Source organism: Parasteatoda tepidariorum, chromosome 5 (genome assembly GCF_982258835.1).
Source record: "Parasteatoda tepidariorum strain Cologne lab strain chromosome 5, Ptep-v5.0, whole genome shotgun sequence".
NCBI classification, from domain to species: Eukaryota; Metazoa; Arthropoda; class Arachnida; order Araneae; family Theridiidae; genus Parasteatoda; species Parasteatoda tepidariorum.
In genome coordinates this window covers 53885473-53911864 of record NC_141759.1, presented here as the reverse complement: position 1 = coordinate 53911864, position 26392 = coordinate 53885473, and the positions used below count along the sequence as shown (strand labels likewise).

The following is a 26392-nucleotide window of genomic DNA, read 5'->3' as shown; positions in this document are numbered from 1 at the left end:
TGAAACAATCAGTACTTTCCCACATCACCGAGTGAATTCAACTTTACCCTGAACTCAGAACAAAAGTACCCTTACCCCCTACGTCAAAAAAAAGTGTTAGAAGTAAAATAAAATAAACAAGAACTAAATTAAAAAGAAAAACATTTAATAAGGATCTGATATTCTCTATCTGAATTGGAGCACTCTGATTTCGGTTTCAAGTGTGCGCGCATGCGCAAGTCATAAGGTGGGTACGACATGAAGTCCGCGAGAATGATTATGTAGCAAACTCCCCATTTTTCGTGAAATGCATGGGATCCACCAGATATCACTGAAGGGAGAAAAAAAAAGCACTTTTTAAAAAACGCCAGCTGAAAAAGCACCTTTAAAAGCAAAATCCCCCAAAAAGCACCTTTAAGTACTTTTTACAAACGCTACTCACCCTGTCCTGTAATGCCCTCCTTTAACAGTAATAGAACTCTTTCATTTCATTCCTGATATTACAGCTATCAACACAGTAACAAAACATTAAAAAAAACTCACTATCATTTAAATAGAATAGTGAATCATAAATTTTCTGTTCAGATTAAAAGTAAACTTTTTTTAAGAGTAATGAAATTTAAGTTGACCTTAAAAGATATTTCACTTTAAAAGTACTTCAATGCATTATATGCATAGACAATTTTGACGGGGAATCTAAAAATAGTTCACGTTAATGAGGTTCTACTGTTCTAAGTTTTTCAGCTATTCTTATCAGTAAGCAAATAAGGATTGCGATTTTTGAAGTTATACTTCTTATGCGACTTCTAACAAGGTTGCGTTAAACGTTTAACACTACATCGTTATTGGTCGGGAAATCACGTGGTAGGATCCAGTTTTCCCTCATTCATTTCCATATTGTTTTGGTTCTCACTAGCATAAAAATATTGTTTTTCTATAAATATTTTTTTAGTTTGTTTTGATACACATATAATTTAATAGGGTAGTATTTTTTATTTTCAAATTTAGTGGATAACAATTGTAAAAAATGAGTGAAAACAATCCCACGGACAATGCGACGGATTTAAGGTTATGTCAAGGTACGTTTCTTGTGAATATAAATTGATTGTTAGGTTTTCTCTTCTGAAATTGCATTATGACGCATTCACATACATTATTAATACAAATACATTTTCCAGGGCGAGATGATGAGGCAACCACAAGCACTTCCACAGGTTCAAGAAGGAAAAATGCACAATATTACCGTAATTACAGAGCACGGAAGCGAGCGGAGCAGGAAAAAGAGTCGTTGAATAGAACTAGTGATCCTTCTACGACTGCTGATTCTTCTACTATTAACGTCGCAGGTTGCGAAGCTTAACTTCTTTCGCGCGGAGGGACTCCACGCACTATTTTTTTAAAAATTGTCTGCGGGTTTCAGTATCTTGAGTGGAAAATATCTTCCAAAATTTATTAACTTTAAAACTCAATTTATCATTTTTTTTTACAAAAATTAACAAGAGAAAATTTTAGAAAATCAATTTTATTAGTCAACAAAATGAAAATATATATTAAATATAACATGAATTTCTTAAGTGTGAATACACTCACAATATATACATTCTTTATTGCACGTGGCTGGAAATATAGGAAGAAGTGTTGAAATTGTGCACTAATGTATAAGATATGTGGCAACGTGTGTGTGTGTCTTATACATAGTGGCAACTGATGTATAAGGTATGAGTTAATTAACTTTTTTAGCAATGGTTTGAGCTGGTCCACCTAATATCTTCTTTCTTTGGCGAAACATGTGCATGTAGAGTTTGGGAAACACTGAAAAGGAAAAAGAGCAATGAATTTCTAATTTAAGATAATTTTCTGTTATTCTATTAGAAAAATTGAAATTTATAATAAGTTCTTTTTGTTTTCTATTTTAATAGAAAAATTTGGTAATTACAATTTCAGTGATCTGAATGAGTATCAGGGAGCTGTATTTTAAATTAATCATTTTTAAAACTTTAAAAAAAAAATCATTTTTTAACAAGTATACAGAATTTTTTTAAGACATTAAACTTTAGGCTTTTTCTTCTAGATAGTGTTACGAGAGTCATCAGGGGTCTGTCCAGACATTTTGTGAAAGGTTCGTTTTTCGTGAAATTATGAAGAAATTACTCACATTCTTTCAACCCGGGTCCGCTTTTATGAATTTGTGCAAATACGGTCCTGTTATTGCAAAACACTTTTACAAGGAGTTTTTAAATTGTAAATAGTAACAAGATTATGCTCGGCACTGTAAAATTATAATAAAAAAATTAAATTTTCAAAAATAAACAGCCATTGCTGCTTCTAAATTAGAGATGCAACATACAAATATTCACTTTGGACGAATAATGGAAGAAGCGTCTGCCGAAGATAAAACTAATTCGTTACATCCATCTTTCTTGTTTTCTGTCTTCACAAAATCATTTTGTGAAGGGTCCATTTTTATGATAAGATATTTTGTGAAGGGTCCGTTAACGGACCCAAATTTCTTCTAAACAGACCCCTGGTCATTGTTACATAATAATATGAATTCTCAATCAGAAATGAATTATCTGGAAATGTTAATGCAATTTAATACTTTTCAAATGCCCTTTTCTTAAAAATAAAGTTAATAAAAGTGAAATGTAAAATTTGTTTTTTAATAATAAGCTTAAAACATCAATGAAATTAAATAGCCAGAGCGATAACTGGAAAATGAAATAACATAAACAAAAACACATTAACACTCTTTCAAAAAATACTATAGTTATCAAAGCAAAAAAAAAGAAGGGAAAATTAACATTAATATTTTATACATCGTGAATGTAAATAAGATTACATTACTAAAATAAATCTGATCGTATAACAACTTGACTAAAAAAGCAACAAAATCGAGTAGAGGGGAAAAAAAAAAAAAAAAAGGCTAGCTGAATTGAATTATAATTTTTTTTTTTATGGAGACTGTTTGAATATATTTTAATATTTCAGCATTACCTCTAGGTTACAAAAACAAATCTATGTATAAAAATAAACTTACCAGGAAAATAAGTCAGCATAAGAGCAATAGTGGCATAATAGAAGTTGAATGAAAAATTCAAGCGATTTGGAAGAGCAAGAGAAAATAGCTTCTTATTTCTGAGGGTATTGAGAGCATAATATACATTTCCAGATTCTCCCTGAAATAAAGTATATAATGGATAAACAGAGACTATGATCACTATTAACTTAGAAGGATAAATGAATAATTAAGAAAGATCCGAAAAAATGCATCTTAACACAATTTTAAACATTTTGAATGAAGGACTAAAAATAGTAGTTTATCAGTTTGCAATAGCTGAACTTATTTATAATTTGTGTAATAAAAACCGCCATTTTGAGCGACATTCCGTTTAATGATGCAAAACAGTTTTACTTTTATGGAGCAATTGTCACTACTACAAGAGATGAGTAAATTAATATGCATAGTAAACTGGAGATTTTGACATAAATATATTTTCTCTAAAGCAATTTTCTTTGCAATTTTAAAATAAACTTTAAAAAAAAAAAAAAAAAAAAAAAACACTTAAGTTTTTTTTTTGGGGGGGGGGGGGAATCCAAGTAATATTTATAAAATTTTCTAAGTTTTTAACTGATTTGTGTAATTGATCAAAAGGTGATACTAATAAAAATGAAATTAATGGTGACAGAAAACAAGCTTTACTTTCAAAACTAACATTCATACAAATAAATCAAAATAACTTTTTACGAGAAAAATCATCTGAAGATTTTAAAGCATATTTTAATTTCCATAATTTTTCTTGGAAGTGAAAGAATCCTTGTATTGTAGATTTAATAAATACAAATATGTAACTTATATATATATTATTATATTCGCTTATATTTATATTAACAAACAATTTGTATTACTTTAAATCTGAAAGTTTGAGAGAGTTTTGATGAAATAAGATTAGACAAACAAAACTAAATTAAAATACATTTATTAAACATAAAGATATCACCTAGGCTAAGAGGATAATCTGAATTTGCCAAATTTCCCAAAAGATAACAATGCAGTACATTGAAAAAATTTTCCATCGTGCAAGAATTATGTTTTAGATTAATGTTTAACGATTTCATTTCTGTCAATACAAAACTTCTAAAAATAAAAAAATCTAACAGATTAAAGAAGCATTTAATTTAGATTCATTTAGCGATAGTTTTTAGGAATTCTAATTACATATTTCTTTTAAAAACCTTTTTGTACTTTATTTAGTGAGATTGCTCGTTTAAGGGAAAAAAAAAAAAAAAGAGACAGAGAATTAAGCTAGTAAAATGGCAGTACTTGAGGTACAACTATACTAGGCTTTGTTAAACCTAAGCTTTTGTTTTAAATAAACTAATTATTATTTGTTTAAAAAATTAGTGTAACTATGGTAAAACTCTGCTAACTCAGAATAATTTGATTATCTAAATTTCTAATATTAAAGGCTATTTTTAAATATTCCTTACAACTACATATAAATTCCTATCATCCGAGTACATACTTACAATATTTATACGGATGATACTTGTCTACAATTTCAAAACAGCTGCATATATATTTATAATAGAATAAATTAATTTGTTTTCTAAATTCTTTAAAACACACTCTGAGCTTTACAATTTAATACACATCATTCTCGCACAAACTATAAAAGGATCTGTGCAAAATTGGAATTGTGAACCAACGAAGTAGAACTTAATAAGATAGTAAGGCAAAATTATTATATTTATAGATTTTGATAGTATAGTTTGCACTAAAATCCAAAATAAAGAAGAAAAAAAAATTGGCTAAAGTGCTACCACTTTATTTAATTATTTATTTTAAGATACTAAATTTGAATACGGAAAGATATAATCATTATGTTAACTAAATATTTAGTTTCAAGTGTTAATGCATGTGATGTCTGATAAATGAAATATAATAAATTGTGCCTCCTAAAATTTAGCGAATAATTTATAATAAGAGTAAATGGATTTAGTGACTAAACTTACAAGAACTCCAGCTGGATATAATCCAATGAAAAATGTGTACCTGGTGAAGAAAATAAAAATATTATTTAATAATTAAAATATATTTTACGAAATATTTTTTAATCAATACTTGTTTAAATGATTAATATTTTGGCAAGTGTAACAATTATCATTTTGATGAAACTGCTGAGGTAAGCCTGGTATTTTAAAAGAAAATGTTGAAACTGTCTTTATACTAACAACAAAACATTGATATATTAACTGATCATTTTACTTAATATGTTATGCAAATCTATTAAACTCTGCAATGCTAATTACACATAATTATTAATTCAATTTATATTAAGGTTAAGGAAGAAAAAAAAATCTTTTCATTCATAATATTAGATTAATTTTCTTAAGCACACAATTTTTAAAAATGAACTTACTGTACTAAAATTAATTAAATTAAAATTTTTATAAGCACAGCTTGATTAAAAAGTAAAATGATTATGTAGTTTAATTTAATTACAGTAGAGCGACGATTATCCGAACTCGTTTTTTTCTTTAAGTTTAGAATGCTTTTTAACTTATCGACAATTTTTCTAAATTTAAAAGAATAAATAATGTCTACTACATTTAATGACCATACTTAATTTACAACCTTTTTTATCAGTTTTCTTATAGTAGCCATACATACATGTATACAGTTAAACCTACATACCCCTTTAGCCCTCTTCAACTGAAAATTATCTTCCAAGAATTCAAACTTTATTTTGACAGTCTAGAATGTCAAAATGATGTTGATCCAGTTCAGTTGATTTATTTAAAAAGAATAAGGGATATGGCTGCTCAAAAAATAGCATCTTCTTTGAAACAAAAATTTTTGCTGGATTTCTTTTGCAATGGAAAATAAAGAAAAATGTGGCAAAATCAGTAATTGACAAAAAAATTATAAAAAGCTGAAATATGATAAAAAAATTCAAAATGAAAAAAAAAAAGTTTAAAAATAATCATTTCAACTAGATTTTAAACAACTTTCCAATTATCCGAACCACGCTCGGTCCCGAGCAGTTCGGATAATCGGCGCTCTACTGTAAATGTATTCTAGGTATTAATACAAAAAATGATATAAATAAAATATAAAAGACTAAAATTTCTACTACAGTTTTTAAATAATCAATATTGTAAATTTCAGTAAGCAAACATAGAATTATACAGAATATATAAATATATATATGTGCATACCTGCACCAAGTCATAAATTTAGGTGCTGATCCTATTAAATTCAAACAGTAATAAGAATATCTTATTGATTCAGTAACTCCCCATGCAATCAAAGTAAGAACTAAAGCTGGAGAAGCTTGTGCCTATTAAAAGTCAATAAAACATGATCAGTACTCGTAAAAAAAAGATTATGTAATTTGCAAGAATTTATGAAACAAAACTTCCGAAAAGGGAAAGCAATAAGTTCATATATACATCTGTACGTTACTGTGAATGACAAAAATTGGTGGTTGTTGACTTCCAATGTTGAAAGTTGACAATCACATAGCCGCTTTGGTGAATGTCCAAAATGTATACTAGGTCTAGCTAAATGCCACTGCTCGGTATACATTCGTCCCGTATGCCCTACATCAGTGGCGTAGCGAGCTTAACTCGCGCCCGGGGCACAATACCCTTTTAGCGCCCCCCCAATTCGAAAACCATATAATATTATATGTAAAATATACTCGCAAATTAATAAATAAATAACGTAAAATAAATAAAGTCATAGATTCAAGCTAGGCTTTAAATAGAGACAAAAAATGTAGTTGAGAGAACAAGACTAGATTTTGAAATGTATATGATCATCTAGAATTAGTTCAAAAGATACTTATAATTTATTTTACATATTTATAGAGAAATATTTTAAAAACACGCAGTTTTAAAACAATAAAAAGTAAATATTTATTATCTCTAAGGAGATACATATATTTAATAATCATATGATTATAATACATTAATAAAACTTATTACTATGTCTAAATTTTCGTGCTTTTGATGAAGCAAATGTATCAATAATATCATCAAAATTGATCATTTAAAATTTTTCTCTTTCCACACTTAAAAATGCTAGGTCACTTAGGCGATCTGTCAAAATTAATTTTAATTTGCTGAATGAACGTTCGCAGCTAGCAATTGATATTGAGATAGTCAGGAGTATTTGAAATGCCGCTCTCAGATTTGGAAAAACATCTTCTTCATTTGAGATTGATTATAAAAGTAAGAAATTCTAATGGAGTTTTAGGTTTAATTTCTTTTCTACTGCGGAGTAACATTTTGCTGTCACATATTTTGATAAAAAGTTCTATTACATTGAAATCTGTATTATAAAATTCATCCAGATTTTCACAATTTTTTTTCAAGGTCGTTATCAACATTATTCTTGTTTAATAAATTTTCAACGTCTAGTAGAAATCCAAATTTGAAATTAAGGTCACTTAATCGTGTACACATTTCTTGTTGGAGGCGATCAAGAGTGCTTTTCATAACGCGAGAAATTTTACTTTCTGCGGAAAGACCACCATAGCCAATTCTCCAGGCATGTATTGTTCTATCCATATCCTATTTTTCACAAAGAGACTCAGCTTTTTCTATTGCCTCTTTACAGAGCTTGTCTCAAATTTCGGCTAGTTCAGTTGCTAATGATTCGAGATCATGGAACACTTCTCTGAAATTCATTCTAGGATCTTGTAATCTGAGCTGCACACGATCAATCCTTCTTAAAATTTCATACCAGAAATTAGCTAAAGTTATAAAACTATAGGTTAGTATATTTTGCAACAGAATTGTAGCTTCACTTCTGTTGTCACTTGTAGTGGTAGTGTGCTCTGCTAATTTTTATATTAGTTCTTTTATATTCTCTAAGCCCATAGATGATAACGATAACCGCTTGTATTTTGGCGCTCCATCGCGTTTCAGATGTGTGACCTGCCATCACAGCAGCATAATCGTAACATTGTGATCTGCAGTTTGTTAATGAAATTTCATCGTAATTTAATTTCTCTAAAATTGTATTTTCGGTTGAGGCTGCATCTTTAGCATGTATTTCAATAAAACTCAAAAAAGATTCTTTGATGGAAACTTTTTTATTGATAAAATCAGCATATGCATACCTAGCAACTTGGGACATTTGTTCTCGATGAGAGATATTAGGAGTTTAATCAAACAAAAGTCCATAATATTTATTTCTTTTGATAACGTTTATTAGTTGATTTCGAACTGTAGATGCCAGAAGATGAATGAATTCATTTTGAATCGTGGTGACAAATATGAGAACAACAAATTTTTCTGTTGACAAATTTTTTCATACTCTATTCACTTAATAATAAAATCGTCGAGTAGATGTAGTAAGTAATCTTATTTGATTTATTACTTATCAAGAATGTCTTGAGTTTGAAAGGTAGTAACATAATGAAATATATAATATAATTTATGCTGACATTAAACTTATATATAACATTTAATAACATTTCATTTTTATTCCAAGCAGAGCGCGATGGCAAGGACGTGAATTAAATATTGAAATATATTTAATATGAATATGAATTTAATATAATATTTAATATGAATTAAATATTATGAATAATATTTATGAATTATGTAACATTTATTATATTACACTGGCACTAATTTAAAATATATTTTCCAGAAATAAACTATAATTAAAAAAAATTATCCAGCAATTTTTTGTTTTGCGGACCATTTGGCGCCCCTTTGTGAGTAGCGCCCGGGGCATGATGCCCCCCCTTGCCACGCCACTGCCCTACATCAATGTTTTTTTAAGGTCAAGTTCCACTGGTCAGTATGCATTTAACTGATACTCTGAACACTGATGTTTCCATGTTTTTCCTAATCTATCCTCAGCAGTCAGTGTTTTCACTACAGTGCGAGAATCTCGCATATTTTTTTCTTTTCTTGCATTAAAAAATAATTACCGCGAGAAATTCGCCCATTCTATAAATCAATTTCAAAATTCGCGAATTTCTCGCATATTGGAAAAACTTCGAATTATGCCATTTAGAATAAAATCCGTTTCACTTTTCTTCTTGGATCTTTCATTATTTTCAACATCTGCACCGTTATCTAGCTTCTCTATTTACCAGTATTGTTCTGAACCTTTTCTAACAACAGAACACAACCACGGGACCCCTTTCAGAACACATTTCTCTGCAACCACGTGTTTACCGTAGGTAAGGTTTTCCCATGTAAGATATTCAAATTTTTTATGTGCTAATGAATGTAAGATGGACAAATACCTTGTAAAGGCAAAATCTTCTATGATGATGCACCAAAAATATTCAATGCTTTAAAAAATAGAAGACATTAAAAATGTATTATAATTAAAGAAATGATTTTTTTTCGAGAGTTTTTGTGTTTTTTTTTTAGTTTTTAGAAATCTTACTTAACTTTTTGAAATCTCACCATATTTTTGAGAATGGGTGAGAAATTCTCACCCATTTTTTTTCTATGATGAAAACACTGGCAGATATTAAAATATGGAATAAATATAATAATATCAACAAATAAATTGATATAAAATCGGGTATAACAAATATTACGGACATTCACCAAAGCAACTATGTGATTGTTGACATTCCCCGGTGAAAGTCTACATTCTTTTGATTTCGGTCATTCACGGTAACACACACACATATATATTTTATATATATATATATAGCAAGTGTAAAACAACTTTTAATTATTCTGATTGAAAATAAATAAATGTAAAAACAGTAGAACCTCATTAATTTGAGCAAAATTCAGATCACCCGTTACTCCAATTATAATCGATACAAGCAATTTTTGGGGCATAATCAAAGCTGTGTTTTTTAATAAAGTTAAATGACAATTCATTCTAATACACAATCTCTTTTTTTTATTATAAGAAAAGTATTTTAAATTTTTTTACAAATGCTATATTGATGTAGAAATAGGAGCAAATCTTGTTATTTGGTCATTCTAACATTATATCATAAGTGTCAATCTCCTGATGAACAAATTATAAAGCTTATACATTTCAAGATATTTATTGGGATTCATATTTACAACTTACATTGCACATTTGAATGATAGCGGATTATAATGCAATTCTTTACTTTTTTGTTTAGTGTCACACTTTGAACTGATTTTTGAATTATAAATTCTAAGAACTTCAGTTTTCGAAGATGCAGTGTGAATTTATTTTATCTCCAGATTTTAGATGGTCTTTCAGTTCATTAAAATATTCAAACTTTTTTTGTTGTGTTATTGTCTAAGCAGTTGCTTTTTCATAGTTACAGTAATGAAATCTTGTTTTCATTAAAACATTTTTTAAGAAGAAATTGCATTTTGATTAACCTGGATTTTAGGTTTGTGGTTTTTTACTTTACATTATTTATTAAACCAAATTAAAAAATACTTTTAATTCAATTTTTTCTGTTCATGTGTAACTTTTAATTGTATAAAAAATTCTTAATACAGTAGATTCTAATGACAAATGGAATTTTCGTAAGTAAATAGGACAGAACATTGTATATTAAACAATGTTTCAATATAATTGATTTTATTTAATATACCAGGTGTGCATAAAATTTTATTTTTATATTTTACTCAAACTGGTATTTCAGGAATCAAAATAAATTTAAGTCAACAAAATATTTTTAAAAATAATTTCTTAATAAAATTTTTACACAAGTTTAGAGACAAAAGAAATACAAAAACTTTCATATTTAGACAGTTTTTTTAAATTTACGATAAAAACATATATAGAATAAGACTACATCAATAAGCAAATTAAGTACCTAGTCTTATTTCTTTTCTATGTAGATACTTTTTTCAAAATTTTTTATACAGACGTAATAATTTTCTTAGAAAGGATACCTACATTTTTAGTAAAAATTCAAGAACTGGCTTTTGGAGAACGGGGGATAATATTGATGATTTTCAAAGCACTTATTGGCAAAGATTTAAAATTATAAACAGATTTTCACACATTTTACCTCTTTAACCGGACTTAAAATTCCCCAAACTTGAAAGACACGGGAGAACACTTGTATAAAAGTAGTAGCGGCACTAGATGGGACAAGACCAAACATACAATGAAAAACCTGAAAAACATAGTTCAAATAAAGCAAAACCAATTAAAAAAACTTAAAATTGTTGTAAACTTAAAAAACATTAAAAAATATATTGGTAATTAAATAATAAAAATATATGTTATTAAATCATTATTTTTATGGTTAGCTGATTAAACTCAGTTCAAAGTAAAATGGTACTCTAAGCAGTAACTTTTCTCAGAAAAAAGTGAAATTTATTATTTTTTTTTGGTAAATTTTTAAAATCAATTTCGTGACTGACAAAGTTATTCAAACATTTTTAATAATAATGGAAAACTTAAATAAAGTGCTTAATATCCATAAAAAAAATTTAAAATTACCAACTCTAAATGTTATAAGATTTAAACATGAAATTTTTGTTTCGAAAGTAGTTTAATTTTGTTGTTGTTGTTACAAAAGATAGAGTTAGCAAAAACCTGGGTTTTTCAGAAAACCCAGCTCACCAGGTTTCTTTTTTTTATGTATGAAAAAAAAAAAAAAAAAAAAAACAATTTTATGTGGGGATAAGTATTAGAGTTTTTCATGAAAAGATCAGATTTCACCCGAAGATAAATCAGTTCTTTCAAGTATATTCTACATGCATACTTATATACAGTCAGACCCAGTGTTTTCATTACAGGAAAAAAAATGGGAGAGAATTTCTCACCCTTTCTCAAAAACAGGGTGAGATTTCAAAAAGTTAAGTGAGATTTCTAAAAATTAAAAAAACACGAATAGACTTGGAAAAAAAATATTTCTATTTTTTCTATTCTGAGTTTAGAAGTCAGAAGATGTTGAAAATTTATTATAATATTTTTAAATAATTATAATAAATTTTTAACATCTTCTGACTTCTAAACCATTAAACATTGAATATTTTTGCTGCATTATCATATGGAAAATGTTCTGTATCTACTTTTTCATTAGCTATTCTCATTAGGTTTGCTCAAATGCTTACCAATCGATCTGTTACGATATTTTGTTTTAATTCGGTTTGGGGGCTAAATAACCTTGCAACAGATGCTGAACTATTCGGAATCACTAATTAAATTTGTAGCATTGTGCACACACTTTCCTATCCTCTACATCTGCCAGCATAGGTTCTTCAATTATTTCTGTTATGGAATAGTGAAGTTTGTTGAAGTTATTTCCATGTTCATACTCTTTGTCAGGTCTTCCAGATTAGTTTTCACAGACTTAAACTTTTACAAATTGCTCTAAATTGTCGATGAGGGAGTTTGGTAATTCATGAACAGCGAAAACTAGAGATAACTTTAAACAACTTATAAAGAACTCACTTTTTTCTCAACACTTGTCGTAGCTGTTTTCATGTCTTTTTCAAAATGGCGGAAGACTAAATTTTTTCCAAAATTCAAGAGATTCGTGCATTTTAAAATTGATAAATTCAGTGCGCGAATTTCTCGCGTTAATAATTTTTTAATGCGAGAAAATAAAAAAATATGCGAGATTCTCGCGCTGTAGTGAAAACACTGGTCAGACCTCAATATAAGGTCACCCTAAGGGACATCGCAAAAGTGACCTTAAAAACGGGGTGACCCTTTAACCGATTCATTAGCAGTTCGCAATTAAGCACGCAAATAGTACACATTATGATTTTTTAAAAACGGTAATACAAACAAAAACGATCGGCAATAAATTAAATATTTAAGTCAATAAATTTTAACAGAATTAGTAAAGAATTAAATAAAGTAGGATTAAAAAAAAAAAAAAATTTAATTTAAAATAAAGCTGTTTACAAATTTCCTCAAAGTGTACATACACACATTGCATCGTACCTTATATAAAATAACCATTTATGCAGGTCTGTTTCGTTTTTGGTTTCATTTTTCGAATGTTTCCTAGACTTTGTAACTTCTCAAAATGTTCCTCAGCTCCCTCATGGTTTGTAAAAAAATTTCGTATGACATTTATTACATTGAAGGCTTCTGCTTGGGTTACAGCTACAGTCTCAGGATCACTGTCATTGTCCTCACTGTCCACAACTTGTGAAACAATTTCAGAAATTGTAGCTTGTTCGTTGGCTGCAACATTTTTCTAGAACCCGAGAGGGGTAATTGCCTTGTAAGGAAGTTAAATAGGTTTTTGTTAGAAAAGAGCTCCCCTCACCTCAGATAAAAATGACGTTATAAGCGATAACGATTTTTAAAACTTGACCATATATCCAATAATCTGTAACAAAAAATTCCTATTCAGTGAGCCGGGACTTTGGAAAAGTGACCTTAAATGAGGGGTGACCTTATATGTGGATGACCTTATATCGAGGTCTGACTGTATATATACTAAATATAAATAAAAGATACAGTACATGCTGAAAAAAATATTACATTATTATTATTACCAAAGAAATTAACAAAAGAAATGGATATTAGAATAACTATTTCAGCCATTTTTACTGAAATGATTCCTTGTAAAATGTAACGCATAATAATAAATTATGCGATTAGTTTTATAAACATAAAATTTGCATGCAAGATGCAGATAAACACATAAATATATGTATATAAATGCATAAAAACAAAATGAAATTTCTAGAACTTTGTATGCATTCATGAAATGAACATGTCGTTTTATAGCACATAGTACGTTCATTTTTATTTTTCTCAGAGCATGAATTCTTTATATGTCTTACAATGTACAAAAAATTATCAACTTTTAAACATTTGTTTCCTAAACATTCCAAATACATAATTTAAGATTCTAATGAACAAGTAGAACTTATAAAACTTAATAAATATTTTCTGAATAAACAACCAATATCTACAATATGCATTCACACTTGATTAATAAATAAGTATATATGTTCAATATATAAATTCAATCTTCCTTTTTGTAATTAACAAATTTTTTGTCAATTATATTAGTAGACAAAAATAAGATTCATAAATATTAAATAAAATACATTCTTGAACCCATAAAATGTAAAATTATTATATTATTTCTTTTTATTGAAATGTTTAAACATAACAAAAACTATTCTCGCTTTTTAGTCCATCAGCGATTTCACAGTTACAACTGTACTAATGTAAAATCAGAAAATATTCTTTCCAGTCTAGCTGTCATTACAGAAACAATGAATAATTCAGCAATTAGATGAGAAGTTTTGTTTTTCAACTGATATTTTTAAAATTATGGTTTTATGCCAAATTCTGGATTCAATCTTTAAAACTTTTTCTTCAAACATAGATTTTTCTTCTCCAAAAGATAACACTGGATGGTAACAGGTACAGTCTACAATCGAAATATTATAAAATAGGGCTATTTTGGTCTAATTTTTAAAAAGACTCATTAAGGACAATTTTTTCAAAACTAAAAATGTTAAAAAATATTACTTTTTGAAAACTGGGTTTACGTATATGTTTTATTAATCATGTACTTACTTTATTTTTTAATGTATTGATTCTATATTTGTATCTTTCATATATTGAATCATAATTTTTTTTGTTGTAAAAAATAGATTACTGAAATATGTTTTATTTCATATAACTTTTAATTTTGCATAAAAAGTTACTAAGGTAAATTTATAAAACAATAATGATTATTTTAAAGAACAATTTGGTTTGATAATTACAAAGAAAACCGATCGGAAATAATAAAATGTGAAAAAAACTTGATGGGTACAATGATGTTTTTTTTTAAAGTGATCCTAATATGAGAAAAAAAACACTGTTTTTTTTCTGGGCTGGGCTCACCTTGGTGAACCCCTCAAAGATATAGTGAAAATTGCAGTATATATTACAGAAAATTACCAGAAAGAACATAAAAATTTTCTCTTTTAAATTGTATAATTTTTATTTATATTTTGTTTAACATTGGAAAACATTAATTTATTGTAAACATAATATTTGGTTAGTTTTCATAGTTACAACTTCAAAACCATTTCTGGCAACTCTTAAATACTATAAGCTATTTATAACATATATGTTTGTAGGGGCTAAAAACTAGCAGAAATATAGGTTATCACTGTTATGTGAGGTGTGATTTTAAATAAAACAGGTTATAATTAACATTTAAGGCGAACATTGAATTCTCAAACAAACTGAAACTGTACTAGGAGAAATAAATAATTACTTCTAGAAGTGCTAAAGTTTGGAATATTTGAAGATTTCTCCCACACAAAGCCCAACAGTCATCTACAGCTTTATTTTCTAATAGTAGTTTCACAGTTTGAAATAATATACAGCTCCACCTTAAAATGATAAAAGAAAAAGAATTACATAATGAGCAGATATAAAGGATAGGATTTTTTCTACAGCGATTACATGTAAGAAACAGCTAGTAAAGATAAGAAACTGAAATAAGGAGAGAATTACACTGTAAGGGCATGAACAAGCGATAGAATTAAAAAAAAAAAATTCTTTTAATCATCAATCAATGCAACACGTTTTTTTTTAAGATTAGAGCTGAAATTACAATTATTCATAGAATACTTAATATTTTCTATTAATTCAGTTATCACATGCCTGCCAAAAATTATAAATTCTTTAAAACTTATTCGTATTTATATTTATAAGCCTATTGAACACAAGTACAAGAATCTACAAAATATGTAAAAAGCAGTTTATTTTGAATAATGAAAAATTGTAAATATCATAATTAAATTATTATCTTACCCCACACTTTGAATACCATTATACAAAAATAAGTATGCTTTAGAAAGCGCGGCCATCTCCTTTTTACTCTTTTCTTCTACTGATTTCTCATTCTTCATTTCTACAAGGAAAATTTTTAGCGGAATTTACCGCATACACGTAACATTCGTCTCGTAATGAAGATAACTTTTGAACAGTTCCAATTAAACAAATATCTCGCCTCTACTGCTGATTGAAGTAAAATCAGAGAAGTGGAACAAAAATAGTTGACTTTAATGAGCGATATTGCTGCCATCTATCGTGTTTTATTGACATTAATTGCCTCGGTATAAATTTATTTCAAAACTAGTTTATTTAAAAAATTTACTTATTAATAATTAATTAAAAGAACTTCATTCTTATTATTTAAAAATAAGCTTTTCAAATTAATTTTATATGGATGGTTATCACTTCTATTCATTGCCATTATTTTAACATATTTATTAATTAGTTGAAGAATTTTAATTTAATTCTAGAATTTTATGATTCGGACTGTGGTTTAAAAAATAAAAGCCACGAGTCGTACTTCATTAAGGATGTTTATTCACTAAGAATGTTTATTCACTAAAGTGGTTTCTAAAAATAGCTTATTCTTGGCGATAGATATAATTAAAAGATCTCCAAACTAAGATCATGTCTAGGCAAATAGCAGAATTTTCTGGAGCTTTTCGATTTTCATCTTAGTACTTCGTATTTCTTTTCTTTCCTTTTCATTTTTTTAAAGAAAAGAACAGACTTTCGAATTATTACGTCTCATGACTTTGCGAGGTTACATCGGTAATTAAAATTTTTAAATAGATGATATAAACTTAGAGTTCATACTATACTTTTCCATTTAAAAAAGATACTCATTCCCAGATAGCAATATAAGGTTTTTTCCCCCCAACAAAAACCTTTTCATGTAAACCTAAAAAGGGTTTTTTACACGGTTTACGTGTAAACCTTCTAACCTTAAAACGAGGTCTGCGACAATCTGCTCTATTCTACGCACATTACCCTAATCCAAAACCTTGGAAAACAACCTTCTGCCTAACAACCTTAAAACGAGGTTGTTTTAGGGTTTTCAAGTGAAAAAAAAACCTTGAATAACGCTAGTTCTAAGATGAAAATCATCCTAAATCTACATAATTATAAGGTTTCCGTTTGCAACGTTTCGTATGGTCATCTAAAATCTACCTTGTCATGAGATTTTCATTGACAATGCAATTTAATACTATTGCTAGTGTACGTCAGCTAAAACGTTATTCTGAACGTGATGTCATCTCTTCCACGATTGTGTGACGGCGCGTTTCATTATTCGTTTTATATTTTACTTCTTATAGCTTCTCAATTCGAGAAAAATTCTCCTTTCCATCTATTTTGCTTGATTATTTTGGGAAAAACAGTCATTTTTTATCAGCCTGACTTACTTTGCCTTTAGAACTTAGAGATTTACAAGTTAAAATATCGTTTAATATGAAATTTTTTTTATTTGACGATTTGATTAATGAAAACATAAAATAAATAGAACATATGTAATACTTAAAGAGGGTCTGCATATTTTCGTCTTTCTTATTCGGAAATTTATGCGGTGTGAGAAGTTTTGATGAGTGCAAAAATGTTCAGTTTTTTGTATATCAAAGAAAATTAACATGAAATATCTTCTTCTGTCAAAATAAATAAATTGCAAATGATTATTTATCTCTTACTTAATATGTATGATATGATAAATGTAGGAAACGTAATGATAACAAAATATTTTTTTAAAAGAAATCGTTTAATGAATGTAGAAGCTCCAAACATATTTTTTTAACACAAAACAAGAAATAAATATTATGATTATCATAACAATTAGTATATGACAAGTGTATTAGTACAAATCAGATATGCCATAATTATATTAGGTATTTTGTAATATAAAAATATTATTTGTATAATAACCATTAGTGAATAATACAAAACTGATACACCATAATTAACTATTTCGTCAATACATAAACAAATGATATTATAGGTATAATAACCACCAGTGAATATACAACATATTTAACATGAAGGAATTAGCGAAGCAATCCTCATTAAAATAAATTACTTCCTCGTCAGATATTCTCCTTTCTCTGCAAAATAAGAGGAAATTTTTGTGAGCGTACTTGCGTATATTGAATGAAATTTTATGCATATACACATGAATTGTATGTACGTACATGGACACAAACGTATATTGTACCTACAGGAACGCATGCATACATTATATGTATACAGGTGCATATACACGTATAAATAAAAATGCATGCATACACACGTATAAGTAAAAATACATGCATACACACGCAGTATATAATTATATTTATGTGGTCACTTTAAATATCGTTGTATGAATAACATTGTTATTAAATAGTACATGCATATAGTGCATGCACACGTGAGTACATTGTATGTCATATGAACGTAGAATGAATAAATTATTTGTTGAAAACAAAAAGCAGACCACTCTGAAAATTTTTTGATCTAATGATCGGTTGTTTTTGTTGGTCTATGTCGCACTAACGATGAACAATGGGCTATTGGTGTAGAGTTGGGAAACATTCCTGAGGATGATATGAAGACATGTCAACACAATTTTGATCCTCTGCAGAGGGGATGGATCTCCTGCTTGACGACCTGCGAGTGAAATCGAGATCTTAATGGTTGAAAAGTTTAATTAGGATAGATACCGCACACCTTTGGTTCCTTTGTAGGTTGATCAAAGTGATCACCCATCCACACACTGACCGTGATCCTTGACTTCGGTGTTCTACTGGGAACAGTGTCTTAAAGTTCACTCTACTGCGAGATGATCGGATATTTACGTTCTTGAACTCAATCTTAAGGATTCAAAGGATCTCAAATATGTTAATTAATTAATGCAAACCATATTTTAAGTTATTAAATTAGACAAAAATAAAACGTACTTTCTCTGAAAAACATACCTTTTCTTGACGGATGCACATTTCTGACCCACAAAATATAGGGCGTAGCCGCACTCTGGGAAATATGGTCCTAATAATAGGTTGGTCAAACGAGCCGTCCAACGGGTATTCGCAATCCGAAATAAATCGTCCCAATAGTGAGGTCTGAGTCCAAAGCTTAGACTCCTTAATGTTAATTTGACTTTTTGAGTATTTCACCATGTCTTGAGAACTTTTAAAACGAATTAAAATAATTTTGCATACAAACATAAATTTCGTTTATCCAAAGATAATTCTTTGCAAAATATAACTTTTAGTAAATATTTACTTTTTTAAAATTTTATTTTATAATAGCCAAAAAATTTTTGATTATTACAGTACACAATTTTTTATGACATTTTAAAGAAGGAAATTTTAAATGGCAAAATACAACATTTGAGTAGAATGGATCGAATAGTTCCTGAAAAATTGAATTTTGAAAAAGTCACATTATTAAGAGCTATTCGATTGATTTCGTTCAAATTTTGCGCTTTGCCATTTAAAATTGTTTAACTTAAATTCAAAATTTTTTAGACTATCATTAAATAAAATAATTAAAAACAATTATTTTGACTAAAATTTATATTTTGCATGGAATTAGCTTTGGACAAACGAATTTTTTAATTGAGTGCAAAAAAATTTTCAATTAATTTAAGATGCTCTCAAGATGTGGTCTCATACGTAAAAAATATTAACATTAAGGGGTACAAACCTTGAACCGCTCTTCTGACTATAACTATTGGTACTATTTTTTTCCAGATTACGGCCACCCCTATAATTTGAGAGTCAAAAACCCAGGAAACACCATAAAAAAGGTATGTTTGTTCAGAGAAAGTATGTTTTTGTGTCTGATTTCGTAACTTTAAATATCGTGGGCACTAAGTAATTAGCATATATGTCATCCTCTCGAACCTTTAAGATTGAGTCCTTGAATGTGAAGATACGATCATTAGATGAAAACTTATATAGAATGGTCCATTTATTTTTTGCGTATTGTACATACGTATATATACTTTAAGTAGTATATATAAGTATGCATAATCTTATGTACGTTAATTCACATATATGCAGATACACGCATACTTTATATGAATATATAATGTATATGTCACGGGCAATGTAAATAATTGGGCATTGTTTATAATGCCCGGGCAATTTAAAAAGTGCCCAAAAGGATATGACAAAATGATAAATTATGTTGCAATTATTACATTGCCCGGTCATTATGTATAATGCTAAAAGTCAAGTGGGCAATTTGTGTCACACACAGCCACAGGGTGTCTTGGGATATTCATCCACTTTTAGATGCACCTGCATAATTTTTTTAAAATTTTTTCCCGCACATGCGCTGTATAAAGCAACTACTTCAATTACTCTTATCTGGCGCAGTTTTTATTTTATTTTTTTTAATTTTAAAGCAATAATTTCGGTATCAGTTCAAAATTGATTCAAACGCTTTGTTTAATTTTTTTTAAACATTTAAGTTATAGCAAAAGTGGCACTAGACCTAGTATATATTTCGGACATTTACCAAAAGGTCTAGTCACACTAGGTCTGGTTAAGTGCCATTGCCCGGTATATCCTACACTGATGTTTTTTTAAGGTCAAGTGCCACTGCCCGGTATACCCTACACTGATGTTTTTTTAAGGTTCAGTGCCACTGCCCGGTATACATTTGCCCGGTATACCCTACACTGATGTTTTTTTAAGGTCAAGTGCCACTGCCCGGTATACCCTACACGGATATTTTTTTAAAGTCAAGTGCCATTGTCCGGTATATATTTGCCCGATACTCCAAACACTGATGTTTGTTCTAATCTATCGTCAGTAAGTATTAAAATATCGAATAAATTTAATTATATCCACGAATAAATTAGTATCAAATTGGGTGTAATAAATATTTCGGACATTCACCAAAGCGACTAATTTGATTGTCAACATTCACCGGTGAACATTGGCCAGCCAGAATCACACCACACGCACGTGGTTGTCCCATTGCTGTCAATTAATCAAAGTGCCCAAAGAAATAATAGCGGTATTTATAATGACCGGGCAATGTGAGAAATTATCGTAAAGTAATTCAAATTTATCAAATTGCCCAATTTTAATGGTCATTATTCATAATAACTAAGCATTATGAATACTGACCTAAATAATTACATTGCCCGTAACATATATATGTATCTATGTAAATGTGGGTATATTTGTACGCCCGTACGTTTGTACGTATATACACAATTTATATATGTTCAATATATGTAAGCATATATGCGCTATGTAATAACGATGTATGCACTTATGTATAAACAGGGCGCAAAAAAGGGAAAACCCTGAAAATATTTTATCTATTGATCGGATTTTAATGTACATAATACTAATCGATCTTATTTGTTTGAATGTCTAACTTTATGAGGGATTCAGTTCCTAGACCCTTAAAACAGGAGAAGCACCTGCCATCTGCAAAATATGGTATCAACAGTTTATGAAGGAGAGCGGTTGAAAGTTTGAATCACTTAATGTTAAAATTCCTTTTTGCAAATTTCGTATTGTATAACTTTTGAAGCAAATCAAAAATTTAAAATTTGAATGAAATCAATCGAAGTGTTCTTCAGAAATCGAATTTTCTATAAACAGCTTTTTTTTAGAATTTAACTACCTAGAAACTATTAGTCCGATTTCATTCAAATTTCTCATTTTGCCTTTAAAATTACTTTCTTAAAAATTATGGAAAAAAATTTCTATATTTTGCAATGCAAAGTGTTTTCGACAATTAGTAAATAAAATAAAAAATAATATTTATTTAAAGTTATTTTTTGCATAGAATTATCTTTGGATAAACGAATCTTATAATAGTGTGCAAAAACTTCATGATTCGCTTAAAAAAGCTCTTCAAATACAGCGAAATACTCAAAAAGCTTTGTTAACATTAAGAGATCCAAACATTCAATCGCTCTCCTGCCTAAACAACTTTGGCAATATTTTCAGGCTGGAAAACTTTTAAAATATTGACTACCTTCCATATTTTTAGGATCAAAAATTCAAATCCATAGGAGAAAAAAAAACGTTTTTTTTTTCTTCTTGTTTTGTAACTTAAAACATCGTTTGTAAAAATTAATTAGCATGTACAAGATTAGGTCCTCGAACAAAAAAAAAAAATTTAGACTCAAGACGTAAACCATTTACGTATTAGATTGAAAGTTATTTAAGACGAGTAATTTTGTTTCGCACTATATATAAATATGAAGTCGAATCAATAGATAAACTACATTCAAGTTCCGAAAATTTTGTGGTAGAAGCAATCCATCAATTAGCACAATCGATCACATTATCTTCAATGTTGAACCCGAACTCCAAGCATAAATTTAAGTTTTAAATTCTTAAGTTAAAATTAATTATTGATAATCTTAAAAAAACAAATAACAATGTGCAAATTAAATACTTAATAAGGCAAATGAAATGCAATCAAACAGTGTACCTACTTTTTATATCAACTGAAGGGAAACATCTTAAACTTGGAAGAATGAAACAGAATATCATTAAGAAACTTCAATTTTAAACTTAAATCAAGCAAGTAAACTCCAAGATTGTAAATGATCAGTAGCCGTAATATTAGTACAAATTTGCGCATGACGTAAGCAGCAGTTTTTAAGACAGCATTTTGAGAGTGAGAAGAATCAGGGGTTTGCAATAATTTTCAAGAGTTAAATTTAGTGAGATTATTTTTTTTCATTTTCTTTTATTTTCTTTTATTTTTCTTTTATTTCATTTTCTTTTATTTACTATTTTTAATTGAATAAGGATATTGAAGTTTGGACATTAAGCATTGCCTCAAAGTTTCGGTACAATAAGGCTAATGGAAGTTTTTCTAGTTTTTAAAAGAGCTTCGCTTAAAATTTTATTTATTGCTTTTCCATTTTAATTTTATGTATTCTAGACGTATATTTGTCTGATAATTCAAATAAGACGTTAAAAGAAAGAGAATAGATTTAAAATAATATCTTCCGATTTTTTGAACGACTTAATTAAATTTTAATTAAACAGACTTTTAGCCCCCCCCCTTTAGAAAGACTTATTTTTCTTTATATTCGTCCCTTTTACATTCTTTTTTTATTTTAAATTTTTATTTTCAACAGTGTTTTGCCGATAATGTATAGAAAAATTCTTGACACGAAAAAACTGTGCTGCAAAATTTCAGGAATGGTTGAACATTTACATACCTGCTTACTTATAAACTTTTTCGAGAAAATCTTTTACAGCAGTGTCAAAATTTAAGTTCAGAGGTATAAAATTTTTACATCCTTTTAAAATATGTAATTTCACCTGACACAATGCAAAATTTGAGCATAATCGGTTGAATAGTTTCTGAGAAATCGAATTTTAAATATATACAGGAACAATTCGATAGATTTAGCTCGATTTTGTATTTTGCCATGTAAAATTACATACATAAAAATTGTATAAAAAGTTGTATGCCTTATAATTCAAAAATTTCCAGCATTTATTTAATAACGTAATAAAAAGTAGTAAATATCTACCAAAGTTTATTTTCTGCATGCAATTATCTTTGGATAAACGAATTTTAAAATTATGTTCAAAATTTTTTTAACTCGCTTAAAAAGGTCTCTATATATGGCGAAATAAGCAAAATATAAAATTAAGATAGAGGCATCCAAACTTTGGATCACCCTCATGATCAAACTATAGGGACAATATTCCCCAGATTGTGGCTACCCCTATATTTTGGGGGTTCAAAATCTGAATCCGTCGGAAAAAAGGTATGTTTCAAGTATGAAAGGTATTCAGGGAAAACACATTTTTGTGTTTAATTTCGTAACTTAAATAATCGCCTGCACTAATTAATGAGATAACCCCTTCGAAAAATGAAGATTGAGTTATAAAACGTGAAAATTCAATCATTAGATCAAAATCTATTCAGTGTGGTCTGTCTTTTATTTTGCACACTATACATCGAGTTCTGTGAACAAAATGTTCTTAAATTCACTCCAAAGATATGATGAAAAAAAACTGTGGGTCTAGGTTTTGAATCCACCCAGTTTTAGAGCGGGTACCAGCTTGTCAGGGAAATAAAGGCGGTCGGTGCACAATGCTGATTTTATTTTCACCATCACTCCTCGTTAGTCATAAATCGTAGAGTCTTAATATCGATGACCCTCTAGCTCACAATAGACAGTTGGGCGAATTTTTTCTGTATATAAATATTTTAAATAAAATTTCTCTTCGCGGATATTTTATTGCTATACCATAACTAGGTTTGCAATGAGGTAAAATGAACGAGAGAAGGCCAGACATTTTAAAGGAACCGTAAAGCATGGGACCCCTAAAGCCAAATTCGAGAAAAAAGTAAAATTTGTAAAAAAATATTGAAGAGTCAATTTTAAACTCCAGATTAAATTTTTTTTTTAATTTTATTTTTTTTAATGAGATTGTTTGAATGAAAAGTTTCTAAAAAAGAACTATTACTTATACTTGTGTCGAGAAACCTTTCGTATGTAAGAAAGAAATTTTTCGTATTGTACTTTCGCAGAACATAAAAAACAATCCAAAAACATGGTCTTATGCTCGGTTATTTGCTTTCTCTTAAATGAGGTCCTTTGCAAAATATTTTCTAATTATTTATTAATATTTTCGCTGAAAAGGTTAATATTTGCTTTATTTCGTTTCCTTTGAAAAAGGTTTTCGCTTAATATTTCTGCTAATCTAATCATGACAGCAAGCAAAAATGCAAAAAATAGGGTTTACAATTTGCTTGTTTTTTAACCCAAATAACAATATTTTTTAAAAAAGATTTAAAAATCATTTACTTTTCCTTAAAGGAGGAAAGGTAGGAAATTGCAATATTTTTACGTCATTGAAAAAAGGTTTTTAGTGCAAACCTTTTCGTGACAATGAAAATAAAGTTAAAACACAAGGTTGTCGTAAGGTTACATGCTTTCTGGGATTTACTATTACTCTCACTGACTAATTTTCTGATTTGTTGATTCGCTTCCTATTTCTATCTTTCTTTATCTTTTTCTTCTTTTACTCATTAGCTACATCAAGAATCATTCAAATTATAACGTAACAATTTCCATAGTAATGCAAGGAGAACTTATAATAATTAGCTTTTGTGAATTAAAGATACAAATCTTACAAATAACTATGCGTAAAATAAACTTGCAACATAAACATATCAACAAATCTATAAATTGACCTTGTATAAAACAGGCGTCTCACGCTTCCTATTTCTGAGAGGAATGAAATTAAAATACAATAGTTCTAAAAATTCCACAGTTGGAAGACAAAAAAATTCATTTGTTTTCGGTAAATATCTGCAAAAGGATTGAAATTCTTTCTTAGCTTATTTTTAATTTTACTAAGTTCAATTCTATGAATCATGGAATTCTTTTTTTTTATTTGCCTGAAATATTTGTAAGGGCAGGGCACTTTAGAAATTTATAATTATTAAGGCTTACTTATAAACCACCTCAGCCCACGCCAACGATACGTTGACTGACATGTTTTCATTTACAGGTTTTTACACTTTGTTTATTTATTTATTTATTATTTTACTTATGTCATTTATTTTACTGATGTCAGCTATCTAATAAATTTCTTTTATTCTTCTTTAATTATAAATTGCGATCGAAATTCACATGTTCTTTTTGAGTAAGAAAAACATATTTTATTAATATTTTTTAAAAGCAACTGTCATAGCAACGATTAACTTAACAATGTAAAAACTAAAAATATTAGTATTAAAGGCGTCAAAAAATTATTAACTATTATTAAAACTATGTATTTTTCTTACAAAAGTATTCCTTCCGTTGTGCACAGTTGAAAAATAATTTTTTAAGCTGACCCTTGGAAAGTTTAAAAAAAATTTAAACAGATTATACATTTTGCTAAAAATATTTAAATTTGAAAAAAAATATTGCATATCCCTGTAGAAATTTGAAAAAGAAATTTCTAAAAATAAAGTAAAAATTTAACTTTTATAAAAACTTGATACATGATCAAATTTTCATTGAGTTGAATTGAAACTCTACTGCAAAGTAATTGACATTTTTTTAAATTAAAAAATAAGCTTTTTGAAAATGTTTAGGAAAAAAGAAATTACATCGCTTTATTGATAATGTTCGATCTTTGTTAGTTAGAAATGGGTTTGAGTTTTAGGAGTTTTAAAATTTAAAGTATTTTTCCTTTACTTTATATAAGCAACTAAAAAATAAATTAAGGGGCGTCACACTTTCAGAAGTGTATGCACGCTGCTAATTATAATTTAGATGTTAAGAAATCATTCGTTAAAATCTCGTCATCTTTCCTCCAAAATAAAGCGGAAAAAAAATCACAAAAATACAGAATCAACATCCTTTAACATAAAATTTTAAAATCCTTCAGAATAGAAATTTAAAAAAAAAATAATAATTTCAATTTTATTTTTCCTTTATTTATTCCCAATTTTTTCTGACAAAATTTCAATTGTGTCTCAATGGGCAAACACGAGATTTTCATTCACGAAATTTTTATAATTTAACATGAATCCAGAAATCCCATGCTAATAGATGATACATTTTGATTTTTTAACCCTTTTTGGTCGTATATCTGCTCTCCTCAACCAGATTCCAATGAATATCACCAAAATATGACCGTACAGCATTAATGAACCTTTTCTACAAGATTATCCTCTCTATTTTTTAAAAAAAATTAT

The 26392-nt window shown here is 28.3% G+C and overlaps 1 protein-coding gene across 1 annotated transcript; it reads right to left on the bottom strand.

Annotated features, from left to right (window-relative positions):
• Nucleotides 1–1485: 1485 nt before the first annotated feature.
• Nucleotides 1486–16235, bottom strand: Hacd1 (3-hydroxyacyl-CoA dehydratase 1). Its single transcript, XM_016052511.5, has 7 exons — nucleotides 15701–16235; nucleotides 15159–15276; nucleotides 10974–11081; nucleotides 6199–6320; nucleotides 4993–5032; nucleotides 3017–3155; nucleotides 1486–1791 (listed from the first exon to the last, which is right to left on the bottom strand). Exons 1-7 carry the CDS (start codon nucleotides 15796–15798, stop codon nucleotides 1703–1705), a joined length of 714 nt encoding a protein of 237 aa, XP_015907997.2. The 5' UTR covers nucleotides 15799–16235; the 3' UTR covers nucleotides 1486–1702.
• Nucleotides 16236–26392: the final 10157 nt, after the last annotated feature.